At 49.7% G+C, this 21,733-nt stretch overlaps 2 protein-coding genes across 3 annotated transcripts; both read left to right on the forward strand.

The window, feature by feature from the left end:
• Positions 1-4,852: 4,852 nt before the first annotated feature.
• Positions 4,853-9,884, forward strand: VAMP8 (vesicle associated membrane protein 8). The gene is made up of 3 exons (XM_079792654.1): positions 4,853-5,002; positions 6,766-6,924; positions 8,127-9,884. Exons 1-3 carry the CDS (start codon positions 5,000-5,002, stop codon positions 8,268-8,270), a joined length of 306 nt encoding a protein of 101 aa, XP_079648780.1. The 5' UTR covers positions 4,853-4,999; the 3' UTR covers positions 8,271-9,884.
• A 665-nt stretch (positions 9,885-10,549) lies between these two features.
• VAMP5 (vesicle associated membrane protein 5) lies at positions 10,550-19,623 on the forward strand. Of its 2 annotated transcripts, none has more exons than XM_079791985.1 (3): positions 10,550-10,657; positions 17,136-17,273; positions 17,715-19,623. In XM_079791985.1, the coding sequence occupies exons 1-3, from the start codon at positions 10,655-10,657 to the stop codon at positions 17,922-17,924; spliced, it is 351 nt and encodes a 116-aa protein (XP_079648111.1). In that variant the 5' UTR covers positions 10,550-10,654; the 3' UTR covers positions 17,925-19,623. The 2 variants fall into 2 exon arrangements, with proteins under 2 accessions (XP_079648111.1, XP_079648112.1); XM_079791986.1 differs by lacking the exon at positions 10,550-10,657 and adding an exon at positions 10,696-11,133.
• The last annotated feature ends 2,110 nt before the right edge of the window (positions 19,624-21,733 follow it).

The raw sequence follows: 21,733 nt of genomic DNA on the forward strand, positions 1-21,733 counted from the left end.
TGGAATAGGCTGTCGAACCTCGGAGGGAAGGCAGGAGAGGGTGGGTGGGAAAAGATCAACCAAAGAACTTGTATGCATAACCAGCGGACACAGACAATAGGGTGGTGAAGGCCTGGGGTGGGGGGCAGGAGTGGGCTAGAAGAGGTCAATGGAGGAAAAGGGGGGACTTATGTAATACTTTCAACAATAAATATTTTTTTAAAGGAGTACTTCATATTGTCTTACATGTAAATCTCTTTACTGTGAGGGCTTAATTGAAGACAACTGGATTCTCATATCTGCTGCTGCAGAGCATCTGTTGTGAAATGGTATTGGTTGATATAAGTATGGGAGGGAAATCTGGCTTCACAGATACTTAGCTGGACTAGGGAGAAGCATTTTTTTAATATATTTTTTTAATGGATTTCAGAGAGGAAAGGTGAGGGAGATAGAAACATCAATGATGAGAGTAAATCATTGATCGGCTGCCTCCGTGCCTGCAAACCTGGGCATGTACCCTGACCAGGAATTGAACCGTGACCTCCTGGTTCATGGGTTGATGTTCAACCACTGAGCCACACTGGCCAGGCAAAGAGAAAAGCATTTTAATGGCCTTTTAGATAAATGTGGATATCCTTCTTTGACACAACTTGCATGTGGTAGTTTTTAAAGATTACTCAGATGTGAAAATTGAAACCATATCAATGAACATTATGCGCGATAACATTAAAATCATTGGTATATCTTGCACTTTAAAAATATATGTATTTTTATTGAGTACGGGGGAGAGAGAGAGAAGCATTAATGATGAGAGAGAACCACTGATCAGCTGTCTCCTGCACGCCCCACACGGCACGTGCCCCAACCGGAAATTGAACCATGACCTCCTGGTTCATAGGTCGATGCTGAACCACTGAGCCACGCCAGCCGGGCCTAACTTGCACTTTAAGTGGACATTTTACTCAAGGATGATATTGTAAAATCATGCCTGAGTAAAACATTGGAAAACAAAGTCATTTGGCAAGCACTGTTTCCTTGAGTTAGGCAGCTTTTCCAAAGGCAGAGTCTCTTAATGTTGGGAAGCTGCCCAACTCACAGTGGCAGATGCAAATTCTAATTTTCAAGATAAGAATTTTAATTTTCACTTGAAAGTTCTCCTTTTATCAAAGGCAACAAATACGGTCTAGTGTTTTCCTTGAAGGAACAGGTTCACTCCTTTCATTTTTGGGAAAATATCAGTCAAATGTGCAAGTTTGAATAACCATAGTTTGTTTGATGCCCTTTCAAATAAAATGGGGTTCAACATCTTGTTCTATGAAGGAATTGCAAATTAAAACAACGATGGGATATGTGCTAGAATGGTTGACATCCAAAACAGTGACAACAACAAGTGCTGGTGAGGGTGTGAAGCAACAGGAACTCTCCCTCACTTCTGGTGGGAATGCAAAATGATACAGCCACTTTGGAAGACAGTTCGGCAGTTTCTGACAAAGCTAAGCATCCTCTTCCCATATGACCCAGCAATTGTGCTTCTTGATATTTACCTAAATGAGTTGAAAATGCATGCTACACAAAACTTACGCCCTAACCGGTTTGGCTCAGTGGATAGAGCGTCGGCCTGCGGACTCAAGGGTCCCAGGTTCTATTCCGGTCAAGGGCATGTACCTTGGTTGCAGGCACATCCCCAGTAGGAGGTGGGCAGGAGGCAGCTGATTGATGTTTCTCTCTCATCAATGTTTCTAAGTCTATCCTTCTCCCTTCCTCTCTGTGAAAAATCAATAAAATATATTTTAAAAAAAATAAAAACTTGCACACATATGTATAGCAGCATTATTCGCAATTGCCTAAACTTAGAAGCAACCAAGACATCCTTCAATAGATGAGCAGATAAACTGTGACACGTTCATACAATGGAATATTGAGCGATAAAATGAAATGAACTTGTTAGGAACATAAGTGACCCCATCTTAAAACTAATCTGCCATCTTGACATCTGGGTGAACCTGAACCCATGACTCTCTCCCTTCCTCTGGATAAGTTCTGAAATGAAGAACTCTGGGCTGAACACAGTACTCCCATTAATTCTCTCTCAGGGGGATGCGCCCCAGATGTTTCTCACCCTGGCACCCAAGCCTCCTAGCTCCTGATCCCTTAGATTATCATATATTCTCACGGTTTTTCAAATCTGCGGGGGGGGGGGGGGGGGAGGTTCGGGGATCCATTTCTCTTATTGATGCCCAAGACTGTTTTCTGTATGTAAGTTCCCTAATAAACTCTCTAAACCAACAAGCTGGACTTGTCTGCCTCGTTTTTGTTTGTTTGTTTGTTTTTGGCTTATCGGCCCCTTCAGCTTTTGGGGACTGCTTTGCATACACAGCCCTTTCACAAAACAGAGCTATCAAGCTACTAAAAGACATAGAGGAAACTTAAATGCATATTGCTAAGTGAAGGAAATCAATATGAAAAGACTACATACTGTATGATCCAAAGTCTGTGCAATCCTGGAAAAGGCATAACTATGGAAATAATAAAAAGATCAGTGGTTGCCAAGGATTGAGGGGAGGGAGGGAGGGCTGAATAGATAGAGCACAGGGGATTTTTAGATAGTAAAACTATTCTGTATGATAGATAATGTAATGTGTCATGGTACTTACATGTCATTATACATTTGTCAAAACTCATAGAATGTACAACACAAAGAGTAAACCTGAATATAAACTATGGACTTTGTTAATATATCAGTATTAGCTCATCAATTGTAAAAAAATGTAAGATGTTAATAGAAACTGGGAGAGTGGCCCTAGCTGGTTTGGTTCAGTGGATACAGCGTTGGCCTGCAGACTGAAGGGTTGGGTTTGATTCCAGTCAAGGGCACATGCCTGGATTATGGGCTCGATCCCCAGTGGGGGGCATGCAGGAGGCAGCCGATCAATGATTCTCTCTCATCATTAATGTTTCTACCTCTCTCTCCCTCTGCCTTCCTCTCTGAAACCAATAAAAATACATTTTAAAAAAAAAGAAGAAGAAGAAGAGAGAATAAATCCTTGAGATATTACAGGGCCCATTGGAATGACTCAGTAATTTTAAAAATCTTATTAGCCAAATTAAATGGGAATATAAACAGGTGAAATAAATTGTATCAATATTTTTTATTTAACTCAATATATCCAACACATTAATCGACATGTCATCACTATACAAAATTACTAATGGGGTATTTATGTTCTTTTTTCATAGTAAGTCTTTGAAAACCAGCATGTATTTTACTTTTACATCACATCTACATTCATACTAGCCACATTTCAAGTGTTCCACAGCCACATGTGGCCAGTGGCTACTGCATTAGACAGTGCAAGTGAAGATCACGATTTTTTTTAATTTATTTTTTTATTAAGGTATTATATGTGTACATATCTTACCATTGCCCCCCCACACTCCCATACATGCCCTCACCCCCAGAGTTTTGCGTCCATTGATTATGCTTATATGCATGCATACAAGTCCTTCGGTTGAAGATCACGATTTTTGACCCACCTCCACTTGGCCACATTGTAGCCTTTCTATGAATGGGGCAAGGAGTGGGGCAGCCAAATTCTTCCTGTGAAAGCAGGCTGGTATTGTTCATCAAAATTCAGGTCTGCAGCCCTAGCCAGTTTGGCTCAGTAGATAGAACATCGGCCTGTGGACTGAAGGGTCCCAGGTTCGATTCTGGCCAAGAGCACATGCCCCCCCAGTAGGGGCCGTGCAGGAGGCAGCCGATCAATGTTTCTCTCTCATCATTGATGTTTCTGTCTCTCTATCCCTTTCCCTTCCTCTCTAAAATAATATATATATATATAATTCAGGTCTGCAAAATATAATAATCTTATCTAACTGGGGATAAGATTTCAGTATACATTAGAATAAAGAGTTTCAAGATGCTACAGAGGCCCAAAATTTATTGGACCCTTTAAAAAGTATTTGTTAGAGCAGCTGACATTTCCCCCTTGGAACTGTTACTTCTTGTGGGATGGGACAGGAATGCTTCTCTCCTGCATGTCCCTGTTATTCTTCTTCTGTCATGATAAACACCGTCCAGGAAGAGTGGATTTTCTTTGGCCTGGAACCAGGTGGATGGAGAAATTCTTTGCCCTGGGCCCCCTCTTTGGTCCCTAGGGCAGTTCCCTCCCCTTTTCTGATGGGGCTCACTAACCCAGCGGTGGTGCCCCTGAAGGGAAATGCAAGATGATGGAACTCTGAAAGGAAATGTGCCATCATTTCCTAATTCACACAGGCACTGTGCTGGGCACATTGAAGGTGCTCTCGAACTCCTCACCAGGTCAGCTTTAGCACCTGCAAAACCCAGAGAGGTGAAGCGGTTTACTCAGGGTCACCGGGTAACCCTGAGCTTTCTGATACCTGAGCCCAGGATCGCAGCATTCCAGACTTTGGGGGATTAGTGCTTTCTGCCCATCTACAGACAAGAGAGCAAGCGTTGTCCAGCAAGAAATGTTCATATCTAAAGATAAAAATAATAATAACATTTTTAAAAGCGAAATTAAAAAAAAGAAGAAGAAAAATGTTCACATCTGCTTTCTGCTTTCATGTGAATTAGGCCTGGCAGGGGGCTTACTGTCCCATCCCAATTTTATTTCAATCTCTACAAACTGGAGTCAGATGTTTGGTCACAAATAGAAGCCGCTGCCCTTTCTATACCAGCGGTACAGCTTTAGGAAACCCGGGAGGGCTGCTTCCTCTTTCTTTTCTGATTCCTGACAAGTTAGAAGACTGGGTGCCGGGTGCCGGGGAGTCCTGTTGCTTTAAGCCTGAGCCTGGGTTTGGGAGGAGACTGGGAGGGCAGAGGAGGGTGCCCGCCTACCTGGGGGAACCTGCGTAAGGTGTGGCTGGAGCAGCTCGGGCTGTCAGGTGGGGAGGGAGGGGGGGGCGGGCTGAAAGTTGGAGCAGGAAGTGAACTCAGGGCCGCCCTCGGAGGAGACAGACTAGGCGAGTTCTGCTGCTGACTGGCCTGAGCTGCTGAGACATGGTGAGTGAGCTGGGAACTAGGAAGGGGGTGATTTAAAGACAAGCCGGAGGGGCTTGGGGATCAGGGAAGCTGAGAAGGTGGCAAGTTAGAGGGCTGGGCCAGCGCTGACAACTAACTGCAAATAGCTCTGAGCTGCTGAAATTGGTGTTCCTGCTCCTTCTCTAACCCTCTCCCCTCCCCCCGACCTCAGTGCCGGCTGGGCCTAGAGCTGGGCCTCCGTGCGAGTGAGGAATGCGAATTCCAGGCAAGGAGTTGTCTGAGGGGCCCTTCATCTCCTCCCCCAGTTCCCGCCACCCTCCCACCCCGCCCCAGCAGGTGATGTGACATTCCTGGGCAGCGCTGCTGTTTCCCAGTGTAGATTCCGGCTCAGCTCCCCCCTCTGCCTTTCGCTTTACCCTGTAAACTCTATGGTATAGAGAAACCCACAGCATTTGTCTCTCTGAGTCCCAGGAGTTGGCCCCCTCTTTATACACATAAGGAAGAACTAAGAGTTTGTAAAAGAACCAGAACTTGGTTCTCTGTGATAATCTACTGTGGATCCACACCCTGCCCTGTTTTTGGAGATCCAGTGGGTCTGGGGAGGGAGGAGCTTAATAACGTTTTCTCTTCCTTGTTCAAAAACCTTATCATGAAGCCCGGGGATGAGGCATTAAGCAGGGAGGACTTGCCCTCCATTTCCCCCAGTGCCCAGGCTGCTGTTTTTACTTAATATCAACTTAACTGGTGATTGTTTGGTTCCTGTACAAGCATGTCAAACTCAAAGGCTAACAGGGGCCAAATAAAGGAGGCATGTGGCCCGCCGGCAGTGAGTTTGACTTGTTTGCACATGGTGCTAAGAGGGATTGGGGAGAAGCAGAAGTTGTGGCCCAACGGCTCGCTGTCATGGGCCTTGTGAGGAACTTGGAGCCTGGCTGCTGGTGCTCTGGGTCACAGCAATTGGGCTGCCCAGGAGGCTGGAGCCAGAACAGTTCTCCAGCCACCCCCGGGGAGAGAGGGAGGGTTGCGCCAGGTGAGGGTGTTCTTCTGGCCAGCGCAGACATTTTTTGTTGTTGTTAATCCTCACCAGAGGACTTTTTTTCCATTGATTTTTAGAGAGAATGGAAGGGAGGGGGAGAGAAACATCCAAGGGAATTGAGCCTGCAACTGAGGTGCATGCCCTTTACCAGAATCAAACCTGGGACCCTTCAGTCCTTGGGCCGAAGCTCTAACCACTGAACAATTAGTTAGGGCCAGCACAGACTTTTTTTCTTTTTTTAAATATATATTTTATTGATTTTTTACAAAGAGGAAGGGAGAGGGATAGAGTTAGAAACATCGATCAGCTGCCTCCTACACAACCCCTACTGGGGATGTGCCCGCAACCAAGGTACATGCCCTTGACTGGAATCAAACCTGGGACCCTTCAGTCCACAGGCCGACGCTCTATCCACTGAGCCAAACCGGTTAGGGCAAGCACAGGCGTTTTTAATGAGGACACTGTAGGATCTGGGAATTGGTAAATGGTGGGGTTTTGCATTTTGCAATGTCAGCTCAGCTGTCTTCTCTGACCTTCTTTGAGAAGCAAGGAAGTAGTAGAGAGGAATCCAGTGGTGTGCTTCTTTTCATTGGCAGAGGCCCTGAGAACCTGAAAACATTCTGTTTGTAAACAATTCAAGCAGTGCAAAGAGCTAAAGTCCACCTTAGACCTTCCCTTCCTCTGGCCTCTGATGCTGAGTCTCAGTGCCTCTGCCACTTGGCTTAATTAACCCCTGTGTGCTGCCCAGGAGGAGGCCAGTGGAGGTGAAGGACATGATCGAGTGCGGAACCTGCAGAGTGAGGTGGAGGGAGTCAAGAATATTATGACCCAGAATGTGGAGCGGATCCTGGCCCGAGGAGAAAACTTGGACCATCTTCGCAACAAGACAGAGGATCTGGAAGCCACAGTGAGATGGGGAGCCCACTGGGGACAAGAGGAAGAGAGGGAGGGAGGATCTTTGGGAATTTGGGGGTCGGTGTTGTTGGGAGCAAAATGAACAGGAGGGAAGTCTGCCTCTTCACCTGCTTTGGGAATTGAAGTTAGCTGAGTCCTCGCTTCTGATCCTGTTCTACTCCACCGATTGGTACTGGTCCAGGGAATAGGTCCAATGACCGGGGTTGGTGGGCGGGGGCTGACCCATGGAGGCATTTTCTAAGAATCCAGGCATTCTTAGGCTTCTCTCCTTCGAAGGTGATTTTCCTTTTGAAAGCTGCCCTTGACAGTCATTTGAACCTGACCTCCCCAGGGCAAAATATTGGCTTTGGAAAATCCCCTTAAGGCCCTTTGGCCTTCTCCGGGAGTGAAAACTGCTAGAGTCTTGCTGCGTCAGCTTTAAAAAGAAGCTGGGAAGAGAAGTGACATTCTTGGATGGAGTCCTCTGTGAGCTGAAGGCTAGAATAACATCTCCCACACATCTGCTCGACCTCATTCTTCTCTCTCTCCAGCCAGGTGCTCAAGAAGGGAGTTCCTCTAAAGTTCAACCAAGGCTGGAGCCTAAAGTTCCTTGTCCATGGGGACACACTGGCTGGGGCTTTCTGAGTCCTATGTGTAATCTTGGGCACAGCTCTGTTTTCTTCTTCGGACTTAGTGTTTCTTTCCACAGCCTAACCTGGGGAGCATGAAACGTAGTTACTGCAGCTCCAGTTTGGAGAGAAAGCACATTCCCTCGCTTCCAGCCACCATATTGCCCTGGCCCCTCTCCTCCAACTTCAGCAGTCCCCAGGGGGGCAAGGAATCGTGGGACCTGACTCTGTTCTCCTTGGCCCCCGTGTCTTCCCTCCTAAGGGGTGGATTGTGCTGCCAGTGTCACACCCCTGGGTGTGAGCATGTGTGAAAGTCCCCACAATGTGCATGGCAGTGCAGGGGTAAGAAGAGAAGGGGGTAGGCAGGTGGCCAGGGGGAGTCCAAGATTTCTAAATTTAAACTTGGCCCACCAGATGGTTATGAAGGTATGTTGGTCAAGGTAGGAGGACCGGACATTTTCTATGTAACAGTCTGTTACTTCAACTTACCACTTAAATATTTAGATGTATGGCGTGGGGGCCTGTATTTGTACTACTGTTCCCGTGGGAGGAGGAACTGAATCACACTCTCCCTCATCCCCTACAGTCGGAGCACTTCAAGACAACATCGCAGAAGGTGGCTCGGAAGTTCTGGTGGAAGAACGTGAAGATGATCGTCCTCATCTGTGTGATTGTTTTTATCATCATCCTCTTCATTGTGCTCTTTGCCTCTGGTGTCATTCCCTCTTAGGATGACACCCCCCTGCCCTCCTCTTCGAGACATCCCTCCATGGTGGGCGTCAAGAAGGGCCCTCTCTCCCGTCCTTCTCCGCAGGGAATGCTGCTCAGCCCTCCGCCCCTCACTCTGAGGCCCTCGGCTACATTGTCTGCCCCAGGGAGTACCTTGATCCCCTGGGAGGAGAGAGCTGAACTGTGGCCACATTCCCCAGGTCCTCGGGGTTGGTTGGAGAGTCCTGGAGAGCCCAGCATGTGGCTGGGACACTGATGGTGGCTGGTAGGCAATAAAGACCCTTCAGTATCCCTACGTTGTGAGGTGCTTTCTCCTCTTGCATCTGGCCTTTGGCCCTTTTCTCCCTGAGCACACCCTGGATTCTCCCATTTGTGGCCTGAGTTGTTGGAGGGGTGGAGAGTGCATGTTTGGAGAAGAAAGTGGAAGCCTCCCTGTTTTGTTTTGTTTTTTATTCCCCCTTCTTCCATTCATTGGCACAGGCCTCAAGAACAAAACTTTTCTGGGAGCCTTGGCACATGGAAGACTCAAAGCCTTCACAGCATTTTAGGGTGGTGTGCAAGGCTGCTCAGTGTCCCTCTTCGGCCTTGCCATGTCGCTTTATTACTTTTCTGCTGGAAGCATTAACCGAGACATGAGGCCTGCCTGGGCCGAGCATCCAGGAACCTGGTTAAGGGCCATCTGCCTCTCCCATCATTGCCATGTCTGCTCTGTGGCCCTGTTGTAGTCTACTGCAGGGTTTAGAGGAACTGGACTGCTTTTCCTTCTCTTGTGGTTTTGCAAGTTGTATTTGTCTTTTGTCTGCTCCTGCCCTTCTGGGACTTAGCAGGGACTCCGGGTCTCAGCTGACCTAAGGGGGTGAGCATCTCTCCCCAGGTCCCGTGGCTGAGCACAGTCAGTATCACAGGACAGGGCCCGTGGCCCTCCTTCCCCTCCATGTACAATGGGACTCTGTCTTTGAGCCTCCCTCCTCCCCACCAGGTTCCATTGTCATTGTCATTGTCATTCTTTCCAGTGCTCAGTCTGCCTTGCTTTGGGGGAAGAATTCTTGCTATCTGTCCCTATTACCCTCATAGGCTTTCCAAAATGGAAACTAACCTGTTTTGGGGGAGGGAGGAGGAAAACACAGAAGAGACTCATTGGTAATCTTTGCCACAATGATGTCCATCCTCTGTCTCCTCAAGCCCCTCCTAGTCTCCAGGGCCAAGGAACTTGGCTGAAACCTCTTCCTTGGGACCCAGACTGTCCAGGATGAGGCTTGGGTCTATGCTCACAGGGGCTCAGCCCCAGGGAGGGAGCCCTCAACCCGCTTCCTCAAGAGGGGCCACATTTAATATGTTGAGGGTGGCATGGGCTGGGGTGAAAAGGTGGCTTTGACTTCTTTGCAGCCACGAGGAGAGCACACAGATGGGGAGATTCACCTTCGGGGGGGCTCTGGAGGGGCAGCGAACCACCAGCCCCGCACAGCCTCTGAGGAGCAGGATCACGTGAGGGCAGCGCTGCACTCGCCCTCCTGGGAAATACAGCAAAGCTAGAGCCGCACCTTCTCCTTGCTGGTCTGTTTTCTTTTTTAATTGAGGTGAAATTCTCAGAACATACAATTGAGCATTTAAGAATGTACAGTTCAGTGGCAGGGAGTGCATTCACAATGCTCACTGTAAATAAACTTTCTTTAGTTTCGAAACTTTTGGCCCTGGCCGGGTAGCTCAGTTGTCTCCTTATGCCAGGGTTGCGGGGGGGGGGGGGGGGGGTTCCATCCCAGTCAGAGCATATGAATGCAGAGTCAACGAATGAATGCATAAATAAGTGGAACAACAAATCGATGTCTCTCTTTTAAGTCAACAGATCAGTAAACATATTTAAAAAACTACAGAACTTTGCGGGGGGGGGGGGGGGTGGTCTGTTTATGGTTATGGGTGAGATGCACTCACCACGGTGAAGACCCTGGAGACACCTAGCACAGTGCCCGACAATGGTGCTCCTACAGGCCCCCGAGAATGAATGAATCATGCCACCCCAGGTAAGCCCGGTCTACCTGATCGCGGATGCAGTCCCAAAGATGCCCCCCAGAGCCGGCTCCAGGGCCCACGTGGGGCCAGCGTGTAGACCCGGCGCCCGCGCCCGGCTGCTCACACTTAGCCCCAATGCAGGAGGCTGGGTAGTCACCCGAAGCTGGGTCCGCTGGCCCGGGAGGAGGCGCCCTAAGGACCCTGGTCGCCGCTGCCGTCTGCTTTCGATTTAATTTGAACTTGGTCTCGGTTGTCGGGAAAGGCGCCCCCCCTCCGCCCCGCCCTGCCCCGCCCCGCCCCTCTGCTTCCTCCCGGGCTCGGCGCGGGGGCCACTCTGTGGGCAGAGGAGCAGGAGCGAGCCCGGCAGCGGCGGCAGCGATGGTGAGGTCCCCGCGCGGGGAGGGTGGGCTGCCCGGGGGGCGAGGCGCAGAGGACGAGCAGCGGGTGTGACAGTTGTCCTTGTCCGAGGGTGGGGGCGTCCTCCGTGACTGCAGTCCCCGGGCGAGGCTACCGCTGCTGGGGCCGGGCTGGGTCAGCCCCTCCGCTGCCCTTGAGCGAGGGAGGGCACGTGTGGCCTGAGCCCCATCCCGGCGGCCCCGCGCGGAGTGAGCGGGACTTGGGTCCACTTTCTGAGCCAGGGGATTACCAGCACCGGCTGCAGGGTCAGGCTGCGATCCTGGTGGTGGCCACTTAGGGCTCTGTGACCCGGGGCAAGTCACTTAACCTCCCTGAGCCTCCTTTTCCTCCCCCGAGAAGTGGGTCAGCGATACCTGCCTTGCTCGGTCGGTCGGTCCGTGGGAGGTGAAAGGAGATAGCATGGCAGAGACCCGCCTGCCTGGCACGCCTCCTGAGAAGTGGTAGGTAATGTGCTGGCCGCCTGGGCCCTCCCTGGGGCTGTGAGGCGTCAAGCCCCCCGTTGGGGAAGTAGGAACCTGAGCAGATGGGGTGGTTGGAGATTGAACCAGCCCGTGGCAGGTTTTGGGGGGTGAAAGAGGAAGGAAGTTGCTTATAAAAGTTCCACTGAAGTTATCGGAGTGTGGCATAGGCCTTCCTTCTAACCCCTATCTGGGGACACATTCCTGAGTTGAGTCATCGCCACTCCGCCACCCTGGCTGCAGATTCTGGCCTCTGCCCTCACTCGCCATCTCCAAGGCAAAGGTATCTGGAACAGGTGGTGCCAGTTGCTGTCCTCCCCTCCCCTCGGGAAGATGGGCCCAGCGGGAAGCGGGCCTGGTGCTTTCAGGTGCTGCTGCAGGGAAGCTGGCAGAGGTGCGATGGAAGGGCCCGGCTAGGGGTGGCCAGGCCTGGATGGCCTCCTCTCCGGGGAACTGGAGGCAGGAAGAGGAAGCTGGGCAGGAAGGTAGTGCTGAGCTGTAAGGCCACGCCAGGAAACTGAGGGAGGCCCTGAGGATGGGACAGAGTCCAGAGCCCACTTCCCAGTGTGCAGGGCAAGGGATCACGCGGGGAGAGGGGCTAGCATTTGGGGAGAAGAAAGAACTCCTGAAATGAAAACGGAGGGCAGGATAATGTATTTGGGGGAAACTGGGAAACTCTGGGACTCTCACGGGTTCATTGGAGGCAAATGGTAGATCAGAGCTTGGGAAGAATACATTGATCTCCCCCCGGCCCCCCACCATCTGCTGTCCCCATTCCTCTGTTCTTTCCCGCTTGCCCCTTTCTCTGCCCACAGCTCGTTCTCTTCCTTTTTCCCATCCCCCTTCCCTACCTGGTCCTTCTTCCTTTTCCTTCTCTGATTCATTCAATCAAATATTTCTTTGTGTTTCCGTTGTGCTGGACATAATGATGGCTATCAGGGGTAGAGTAGGACTAGTGACAGGAAAGATGGAAATTGAATGGATAATGACTTGAATTCATTCACCTTTTAGATCAGTGGTTCTCAACCTTTCTAATGCCGTGACCCTTTAATACAGTTCCTCATATTGTGGTGACCCCCAACCATAAAATTATTTTCGTTGCTACTTCATCACTGTAATTTTGCTACTGTTATGAATCGTAATGTAAATAGCTGTGTTTTCCGATGGTCTTAGGCGACCCTGCTAGCAGTGTAGAGCCTAAGACCATGGGAAAACACAGATATTTACATTACGATTCATTAACAGTAGCAAAATTACATTTATGAAGTAGCAACGAAAATAATTTTATGGTTGGGGGTCACCACAACATGAGGAACTGTATTAAAGGGTCTCGGCATTAGAAAGGTTGAGAACCACTGTTTTAGATGGTCCTCTCTCATGTACTGCCCAAAGAATTTGGGTTTTGGCCTTCTTCATATGCATACAAGTTGAGTTGGCAGCATCAAAAGGCCTGCTGAGTCGTTAGCCAGTCAGCTAAAGCATTTGGCCTCCCTTTGCCTGCATTCAGGTTAGCACAAGTATTCAGAATGTGGTCCTTGGAGTCTATGTTGGTTCAACTCTCATGTCTTTTCCTCACTGGCTCTGTGACCTAGCACAGGTGATTTAACCCCTCTGAGCCTCAGTTTCTTATAAAACTGGGATAATAGTACTGTCCTCAATGAATTATTGTGAGTATTAAATGGGATTAAAGTGAATTGACAGCTAGCACAGTGCTTGGCTTAGAGTAGTGTCCATTGAATGGTGGCTGTTACTACTGTCAAGGGTTAAAACTTCAATAGCCTGTAGTGCCTGATGGAAATAAACTAGATGCAGGTTCTCTCTTTTCTTTTTTTTTAAATATATTTTTATTGACTTCAGAGAGGAAGGGAGAGGGAGAGAGAGACAGAAACATCAATGATGAGAGAGAATCACTGACCGGCTGCCTCCTGAACACCCCCCACCGGGGACTGAGCCCGCAACCCAGGCATGTGCCCTTGGCCGGAATCGAACCTGGGACCCTTCAGTCCACAGGCCGATGCTCTACTCACTGAGCCAAACCGGTCAAGGCTAGATGCAGGTTCTCAAAGGCCCATGTAAAGTTCTGTATTTAGGTTAGAAGCAATTAAGGGCACACATTTACCATAAAGAAGAGCTAGCTTGGATGTATATTTTGTAAAAATATCTAAAAGATTTTATTGAGCACCAGTATTGTGTAGTGCTTGGGATCTGACTGTTAAAAAAAAAAAAAAGCTAGGAAAAGTTGGGCTAAATCAGTAAGAATAGCTATTATTTATCAAGTGTCTAGGGTGTGTCAGGTATTGTGCTAAGCATGCTATTTATAATATGTCACATGCCTTAGCTAACATTATGGTAGATATTATTATTGTCATCACTTTATAGATGAGGAAGTGGAAGGTCAGAAAGGTCATGTCCTTGGTCTTCAGTACTCAGCTGGTGAATGGCAGAGGCAGGATTTGAAGGAACTCAGGGCTGCAATGCAGAGAGCCCTGATCCTAGTCTCTGAACTCAGGTGAGTGCCTCCTGAGGAAGGAGTTGATCTACCTGGTTGCTGCCCAGGTCCATCTGGCCACAATGATGACAACTAGAATAGGGTTTCTTAGGCGCTAACCAAGAGGGAGGGGTGATAGGAGAGTTAGGGAGAGTTTGAGAGCTTTGTTTTCAGAGGAACCAAGGGCATTTGGCCTGGAAAAATCTGATGGGACATTTGAGTGTCAAAGGAGGGATATTCTGTACAGAGGATAACTGTCGATAACATTTCCTGTATAAGTTCCACTCTCTGTCTGCCAACTACACTGCTCCCTGCTCTCCCCCTGCTCACAACCTCAAGCCCTTCAGGCCCTGGAAGGGCTTGGAAGTGCCTCTCCCCCCACCCATCCTCTACATTCTCTGCCTCCCCCCCACCCCCCTGCCCCGCCCCCAGTGGACAGCTCACTCTGATGGCACTTCTCTTCTCACCCTGTCTGGCTGGCCTCTCTGTTTTAAGTTTTCTCACTTCCAGACATGCCAGCCTACCACCAACAGATAAATTATCCTGAAGCACCTCTGCAGTGTCACCCTTGGCTCAGAGACCTATCCCATCCCTCCCTCCAAGTGAGCTTTCTCTTCTCTTCTAAAATTTATTTTATTATTATTTTTTATTGATTTGAGAGAGAGAAAGTAAGAAAGAGATAGATTGATTTTTGTTCTACTTATTTATGCATTCATTTGGTTGATTCTTGTATGTGCCCAAACCTGCAACTTTGGCATATCGGGACAACACTCTAACCACTGAGCTGCCCAGCCAGGGCCTGCGCTTCCTCTTCTTGACTTTTCTCTGGCCCACCCTGCCGCTCCACCCTTACCCTCTGCCTAGCCCTCAAGAATGCCCCAGTTCCACCCCATTCTTCAAGGGCTCACCCCACCCACTCTATGAAGGTTCTCAGGAATCACTCCTCTGTGGGCAGCTCCAATACTCCCTATTTGCATCTCCCCGTGTAACTCTTTACTCTTCTCTAATTGTATCGTATATGTCTCTTTCCTCAGCCTTTAGGGATCTTCATATATATATATATATATATATATATATATATATATATACATACACAATACAGAGAGAGGAAGGGAGAGGGAGAGAGAGAGACAGAAACAAATGATGAGAGAGAATCATTGATCGGCTGCCCCCTGCACACCTCCCACCGGGGATCGAGTCCGCAGCCCGGGCATATGCCCTTGGCCAGAATTGAACCTGGGACCCTTCAATCCGCAGGCCAACACTCTATCCACTGAGCCAAACCGGCTAGGGCGGGATCTTCTTAAGAACAGGCACAATTCATTCAGAAAATATTTCCCAAATGTCTCTGTGTGCCAGACACTAGGCTGCATTCAATGTGGCAGCAGGCAGCTTGGCCTTGATCTCTGGTCGCTACCTCCTTCCACATCCTGTAGTTCTTTAGTTGAATGGGGCCAAGGAGAGCCAGAGACTTGAGTCTGAGGCCTCTGTGTTCCTGGGAGCGAATGTGTTCCTTTAGGCCTGGACCCATCTGGGGTCCAGACAGGCCTGGTGCCCAGTGGGGGAAGGAGGCTGCAGACTGCAGTGGGAGGTACAGCCAGCTCTCCTAGAGAATGTGACCCAATGTCACCCCATGTAGGAGAAAAACAACAGCTGTAGTCTTCAGAGTAGAAAAAATAAATATCCAACGTCCCACCAACCTCTAGCAGTGATTCTCATTTTCAAATCTTTGTCCATTCCCAACTTTTTGCCTTGGACAATTTGAATGTGCAGATGCCTTGTACTGTTTGAACGCGAGAGACTCCACATAATGGAACCTTGTTGAATAATCTAGTCATCATAGTAGTGGTCATGATGTGGTAGAGATGAGCACGGTTTCCCTGCTCTCTTTGTTATTCCTCCTTGTTCCTCAGTACTGCTTTCCCTGGCCGGTGAGTATACCCATCTACCATGGTTTGCCTCTTGAAGCAAATATTTCTTTTCTAGCTCATGAGCAAATATTGACCTACTTGGGTTTTAGATGCTACCCCTCGAAACTCCAGCTGGGCTAGATAAACACGCCGGGGTTAACGGCTCTTGAAAATAAGAGTTGCTTTTGGACAGGCTATAATGCAAATGACTCACTCACCGAGTCCTTGCAATGGTCAGCACTGTGCTGGTGTCCCGGGCCCCTGATTTCAGGCAGACAAAAGAAGGGCACGGGGCCCTGCCCTCCCTCTGGGAGCTTGTGGCCCAGTTGGGGAGGCGGACTCATGAGCTGGGGTTGCCTCGAGGTTGTGTGCAAGGATCCTGAATGAAGATTCTTGCCTGAGTAGGAGGTGGCCCGCTGTGACCACCAAATACCTTCCCTTTCTGTGGTTTTAAGTGGAATTCAGTCAAGTGCCAAAGTGTCTACTGTAGACAATGGACAATATGGTATGGCAGGAAAGGGAGCTTGGCCAATGTTCTGTGGAGAGGAGATGAGAAGAGGGATGGGCTGCGGGGAAGTAGAATGGGAGGAGGGGATTGCTGTGGTTTGTTAATCCTCTCATATTCATCTCCCTGATCTGTGTCTCACCCTGCTCCTGGACCTCCAGCTCTCCCACCAGGACCTCCTGCCCTGGGTCTCTCTCAGTTGCATGTGTCCAAAGCCCAGTTCTTTTCTTGTTTGTGACCCATGCTTTTTTCCTCTCCCCTGTCCTCCCAACCTCCCCCAAATTGGACCCTGCACCTCCCTTCCCAGTCGTCTTAAATGAGCTGGGTAGTTTTGTTGGGTAAGATCCAAGCCTGATCTCATCTGTGTGAGTTGGACACCAGGGAAGATCCTGGCTAGCTGGGAGGCCAAAGGTCAGAGGCCGGGAAGGCTGAGGTTCCAGGCAGAAAGGGACTCAACTTTGAGCACTGATGTGGGCAGGTCAGGTCAGGAGGCAGAACTGGCCTGACTACTCAGAGGCCCAAGGAGGGAGATCTGATCTGTTTGTGTCTTTGTGTGTGTCTGTGGCTTAGGCAGAGGTGATGACGTGTGATGGTCCAGAATTACATTTCTAGCTCTGTGGGGTGGATCTTTCTCTCTGGCCTCTAGCCAAGTAGCTTGGTTTCCTCTTCTTTGCTGGGAGAAGCCATAGGGCCAGTGTGCCATCCTAGAACCATAGGTTAGAGGCCACCCTAGAGCAGGTGAGAAAAGTACCTGCTTTGTGGAAGGGTGGGGTTCTGGGAAGGTCCCATCCTGGGGCACCTTAGAGGAAGCTGGCTAACCTAGGACCTGCTTTGATGGGCAGGAGGAGGGGCCTGTGAGACCGAGGTGAGCCACACACACCCAGGAGGTTGGCCCTTTACTCCACACATATATTCTTACATGAAAGATGCTGTTCCCCCTGCCATACATCACACACACACACACACACACACACACACACACACACACACACACACTGAGCAAGGAGACCTCTAGAGTTCAGTACCAGGTGAGGGCCGGGTGGGGGCTTCCTTCAGCCTTGACCTTGGGCTTTGTGCCCAGGCAGGGAAAGAGTTGGAGCAGTGCCAGCGGCAGGCGGATGAGGTGACGGAAATCATGCTCAACAACTTTGACAAGGTCCTGGAGCGCGATGGGAAACTCTCGGAGCTGGAGCAGCGTTCAGACCAACTCCTGAACATGGTGTGAGGCCTGGGGAAGCAGGGAGGGGGGAGGGAGAGGCTAGCAGGAGCCCTGATAGGGAGCTCATAGGCTGTGCTCTGTGCCTCCAGGCCCTTCGTGGGACCTGAGGGCCAGGGTGGGGCCTGTGGGTTTCTTGATGACCCCTAGCCTAGATAGGCAATGGGAAGGCCTTGGTTTGAAGCTGTGGAGCTTTCTAAAGTTGAAAACTGGCATTGTTAACTGGAGGTTAGCCCAAAGGCCTGCAAGTTAAGGGCTACACCAGTGTCTGAGACTAGGAGTCAGGCGGGGAGGGCTCCAGGGCAGGCTATGTGGGGAGAGGGAGCATACAGATGGAAAGGATGCAGGAGGAGACGATACCTTGCTGGGGCGGGGTTGGGAAGAACTGGCTTCAGGTCTCTAGGGAACCACTAACTCCTGTCCTATGTCTGGGGACATCTACAGAGCTCAGCTTTCAGCAAGACAACCAAGACCCTGGCCCAGAAGAAGCGCTGGGAGAACATCCGTTGGCGTATCTGCTTGGGGCTGGTGGTGGCCGGTGGCCTGCTCATCATCCTGATTGTGTTGCTGGTCATCTTTCTCCCACAGAGAAGTGAGGGCAGCAGTGGCCCACAGGCCCAGGACTCAGGGGCTGCCTCGGGGCCTGGGGACTGACCCAGCTGGGCCTGGAGGAGAGGCCGAATGGCCGCACTGGCTGATTCTGGTCTCCAAAGAACATTGGCATTTGCTCCTATCTGAGCCACCCCAGTGAGCGCCTAAGGGCAGCCCCAAAGTGTGCACCTTTGCATCTCCTATCACACCACTGACTGGCCCTTGAGGGCAGCCTGCTGCACTGGCCATGGCAGGCCAGCCCCACTTGAAGCTCAGTAAACGCTGCTGCTTGGTTAAAAAGTGCTGTTTGGTTAACAGCTGGTGTGTGTGTGTGTGTGTGTGTGTGTGTGTGTGTGTGTGTGTGTGTGAAGGTCTCCAGGTTGTTCATTCTGCTCTGCTTCCACCCCTTGGGCTGCTTAGAAAGGCTACCACCCCAAGGCCTCCATCCTGGGGAAATGGCCTCTTCCTCTCACTTCCCTACTTGATCCAACCCTACACAGACAGATCCTTCTGGAGTGCAGGTGTAAAGGCACAACAGCCCCCAAACCAGACCCTTCATCTGGTGTCCTCTGAGCCAGTTTCCCTGAGAATGAAACCTGTTATTATTCTGATGTATTGGGGATGCTCAGAGGACCAACGGGACTCCAGATGGGATGACAAAGAGGGAAGCACTTCAGAGATTTTTATATCACAAGGTGAGAGGCTAGACTTTTTGTCCTCTGAACACTTCCTCCTTCCCAATTTCTCTGCCCCTGGTTTTCCTCAAGCTTTGCATCAGATCACAGATGAGGTGGGTGGCGGTGAAACCGGGAAGGGTTTCTGTGGTGTTGTGATGCAGTCACAAAGGATGACTTGGAGTTTGCCCTGTAGGCGAGAATTTGGGCTTTTTAAAGCTCCAGGGCTACACAGGGCCAAGTAGGCAGTGCCTTCAGGGCCACAGGAAAGATCACTGGGTAAAGGCCACGGGAGAAGGAAAGAAGGCCCTGCCAAGACCGTGGACGCAGAGTAACCCAAGCCTGGGCGACTTAACTGCATTTCAAACTCAAGTGTGGGAAGGAAGGGGAATTCAGGGTCAAGTGTGTAACAGAAGCAGTTCCTAGTTAAGTAGAGAGAGGGCTACTGGAAGAGAAATAAGAACAAACCTGAGAGCTGTGTGGACCCCTCACCAGAGCTCATTACTTCTGAGGTAGGATAGTAAGCTAGGAAAATCCCTTGGCAAGTGGAATGGGGAAACTGAGACAGAGAGCTGAACAAATTGGCAGCGATACCTGCCTTGCTCGGTCGGTTCCTGGGAGGTGAAAGGAGATAGCATGGCAGAGACCCACCTGCCTGGCACGCCTCCTGAGAAATGGTAGGTAATGTGCTGACCGCATCGGCCCTCCCTGGGGCTGTGAGGAGTCCAGCCCCCGTTGGGGAAGTAGGAACCTGAGCAGATGGGGTGGTTGGAGATTGAACCAGCCCGTGGCAGGTTTTGGGGGGTGAAAGAGGAAGGAAGTTGCTTATAAAAGTTCCACTGAAGTTATCGGAGTGTGGCATAGGCCTTCCTTCTAACCCCTATCTGGGGACACATTCCTGAGTTGAGTCATCGCCACTCCGCCACCCTGGCTGCAGATTCTGGCCTCTGCCCTCACTCGCCATCTCCAAGGCAAAGGTATCTGGAACAGGTGGTGCCAGTTGCTGTCCTCCCCTCCCCTCGGGAAGATGGGCCCAGCGGGAAGCGGGCCTGGTGCTTTCAGGTGCTGCTGCAGGGAAGCTGGCAGAGGTGCGATGGAAGGGCCCGGCTAGGGGTGGCCAGGCCTGGATGGCCTCATCTCCGGGGAACTGGAGGCAGGAAGAGGAAGCTGGGCAGGAAGGTAGTGCTGAGCTGTAAGGCCACGCCAGGAAACTGAGGGAGGCCCTGAGGATGGGACAGGGTCCAGAGTCCACTTCCCAGTGTGCAGGGCAAGGGATCACGCGGGGAGAGGGGCTAGCATTTGGGGAGAAGAAAGAACTCCTGAAATGAAAACGGAGGGCAGGATAATGTATTTGGGGGAAACTGGGAAATTCTGGGACTCTCACGGGTTCATTGGAGGCAAATGGTAGATCAGAGCTTGGGAAGAATACATTGATCTCCCCCCCGGCCCCCCACCATCTCCTGTCCCCATTCCTCTGTTCTTTCCCGCTTGCCCCTTTCTCTGCCCACAGCTCGTTCTCTTCCTTTTTCCCATCCCCCTTCCCTACCTGGTCCTTCTTCCTTTTCCTTCTCTGATTCATTCAATCAAATATTTCTTTGTGTTTCCGTTGTGCTGGACATAATGATGGCTATCAGGGGTAGAGTAGGAATAGTGACAGGAAAGATGGAAATTGAATGGATAATGACGTGAATTCATTCATCTTTTAGATGGTCCTCTCTCATGTACTGTCCAAAGAATTTGGGTTTTGGCCTTCTTCATATGCATACAAGTTGAGTTGGCAGCATCAAAAGGCCTGCTGAGTCGTTAGCCAGTCAGCTAAAGCATTTGGCCTCCCTTTGCCTGCATTCAGGTTAGCACAAGTATTCAGAATGTGGTCCTTGGAGTCTATGTTGGTTCAACTCTCAGGTCTTTTCCTCACTGGCTCTGTGACCTTGCACAGGTGATTTAACCCCAGTGAGCCTCAGTTACTTATAAAACTGGGATAAGAGTACTATATTGTCTTCAATGAATTATTGTGAGGATTAAATGAGATAAAGTGAACTGACAGCTAGCACAGTGCTTGGCTTAGAATAGTGTCCATTGAATGGTGGCTGTTACTACTGTCAAGAGGTAAAACTTCACTAGCCTGTAGTGCCTGATGGAAATAAACTAGATGCAAGTTCTCAAAGGCTCATGTAAAGTTCTATTTTAGACCCTGACCGGTTTTGCTCAGTGGATAGAGCGCCGGCCTGCGGACTGAAGGGTCCCAGGTTCGATTCGGGTCAAGGGCATGTACCTTGGTTGTGGGCACATCCCCAGTATGTGGAGGAGGCAGCTGATTGATGTTTCTCTCTCATCCATGTTTCTAACTCTCTATCCCTCTCCCTTCCTCTCTGTAGAAAATCAATAAAATATATTTTCAAAGATTAATAAAGTTCTGTATTTAGGTTAGAAATAATTAAGGGCACACATTTACCATAAAGAAGAGCTAGTTTGGATGTATATTTTGTAAAAATATCTAAAAGATTTTATTGAGCACCAGTATTGTGTAGTGCTTGGGATCTGACTGTTAAAAAAAAAAAAAAAAGCTAGGAAAAGTTGGGCTAAATCAGTAAGAATAGCTATTATTTATCGAGTGTCTAGGGCAGGGGTCCTCAAACTTTCTAAACAGGGGGCCAGTTCATTGTCCCTCAGACCATTGGAGGGCCGGACTATAGTTTAAAAAAAAACTATGAACAAATTCCTATGCACACTGCACATATCTTATTTTGAAGTTAAAAAACAAAACGGCAAAAACACCCGCATGTGGCCCGCGGGCCGTAGTTTGAGGACGCCTGGTCTAGGGTGTGTCAGGTATTGTGCTAAGCATGCTATTTATAATATGTCACATGCCTTAGCTAACATTATGGTAGATATTATTATTGTCATCACTTTATAGATGAGGAAGTGGAAGGTTAGAAAGGTCATGTCCTTGTCTTCAGTACTCAGCTGGTGAATGGCAGAGGCAGGATTTGAAGGAACTCAGGGCTGCAATGCAGAGAGCCCTGATCCTAGTCTCTGAACTCAGGTGAGTGCCTCCTGAGGAAGGAGTTGATCTACCTGGTTGCTGCCCAGGTCCATCTGGCCACAATGATGACAACTAGAATAGGGTTTCTTAGGCGCTAACCAAGAGGGAGGGGTGATAGCAGAGTTAGGGAGAGTTTGAGAGCTTTGTTTTCA

Source organism: Cnephaeus nilssonii, assembly GCF_951640355.1.
Source record: "Cnephaeus nilssonii genome assembly, chromosome: 15".
In the NCBI taxonomy this organism is placed as follows: domain Eukaryota; kingdom Metazoa; phylum Chordata; class Mammalia; order Chiroptera; family Vespertilionidae; genus Cnephaeus; species Cnephaeus nilssonii.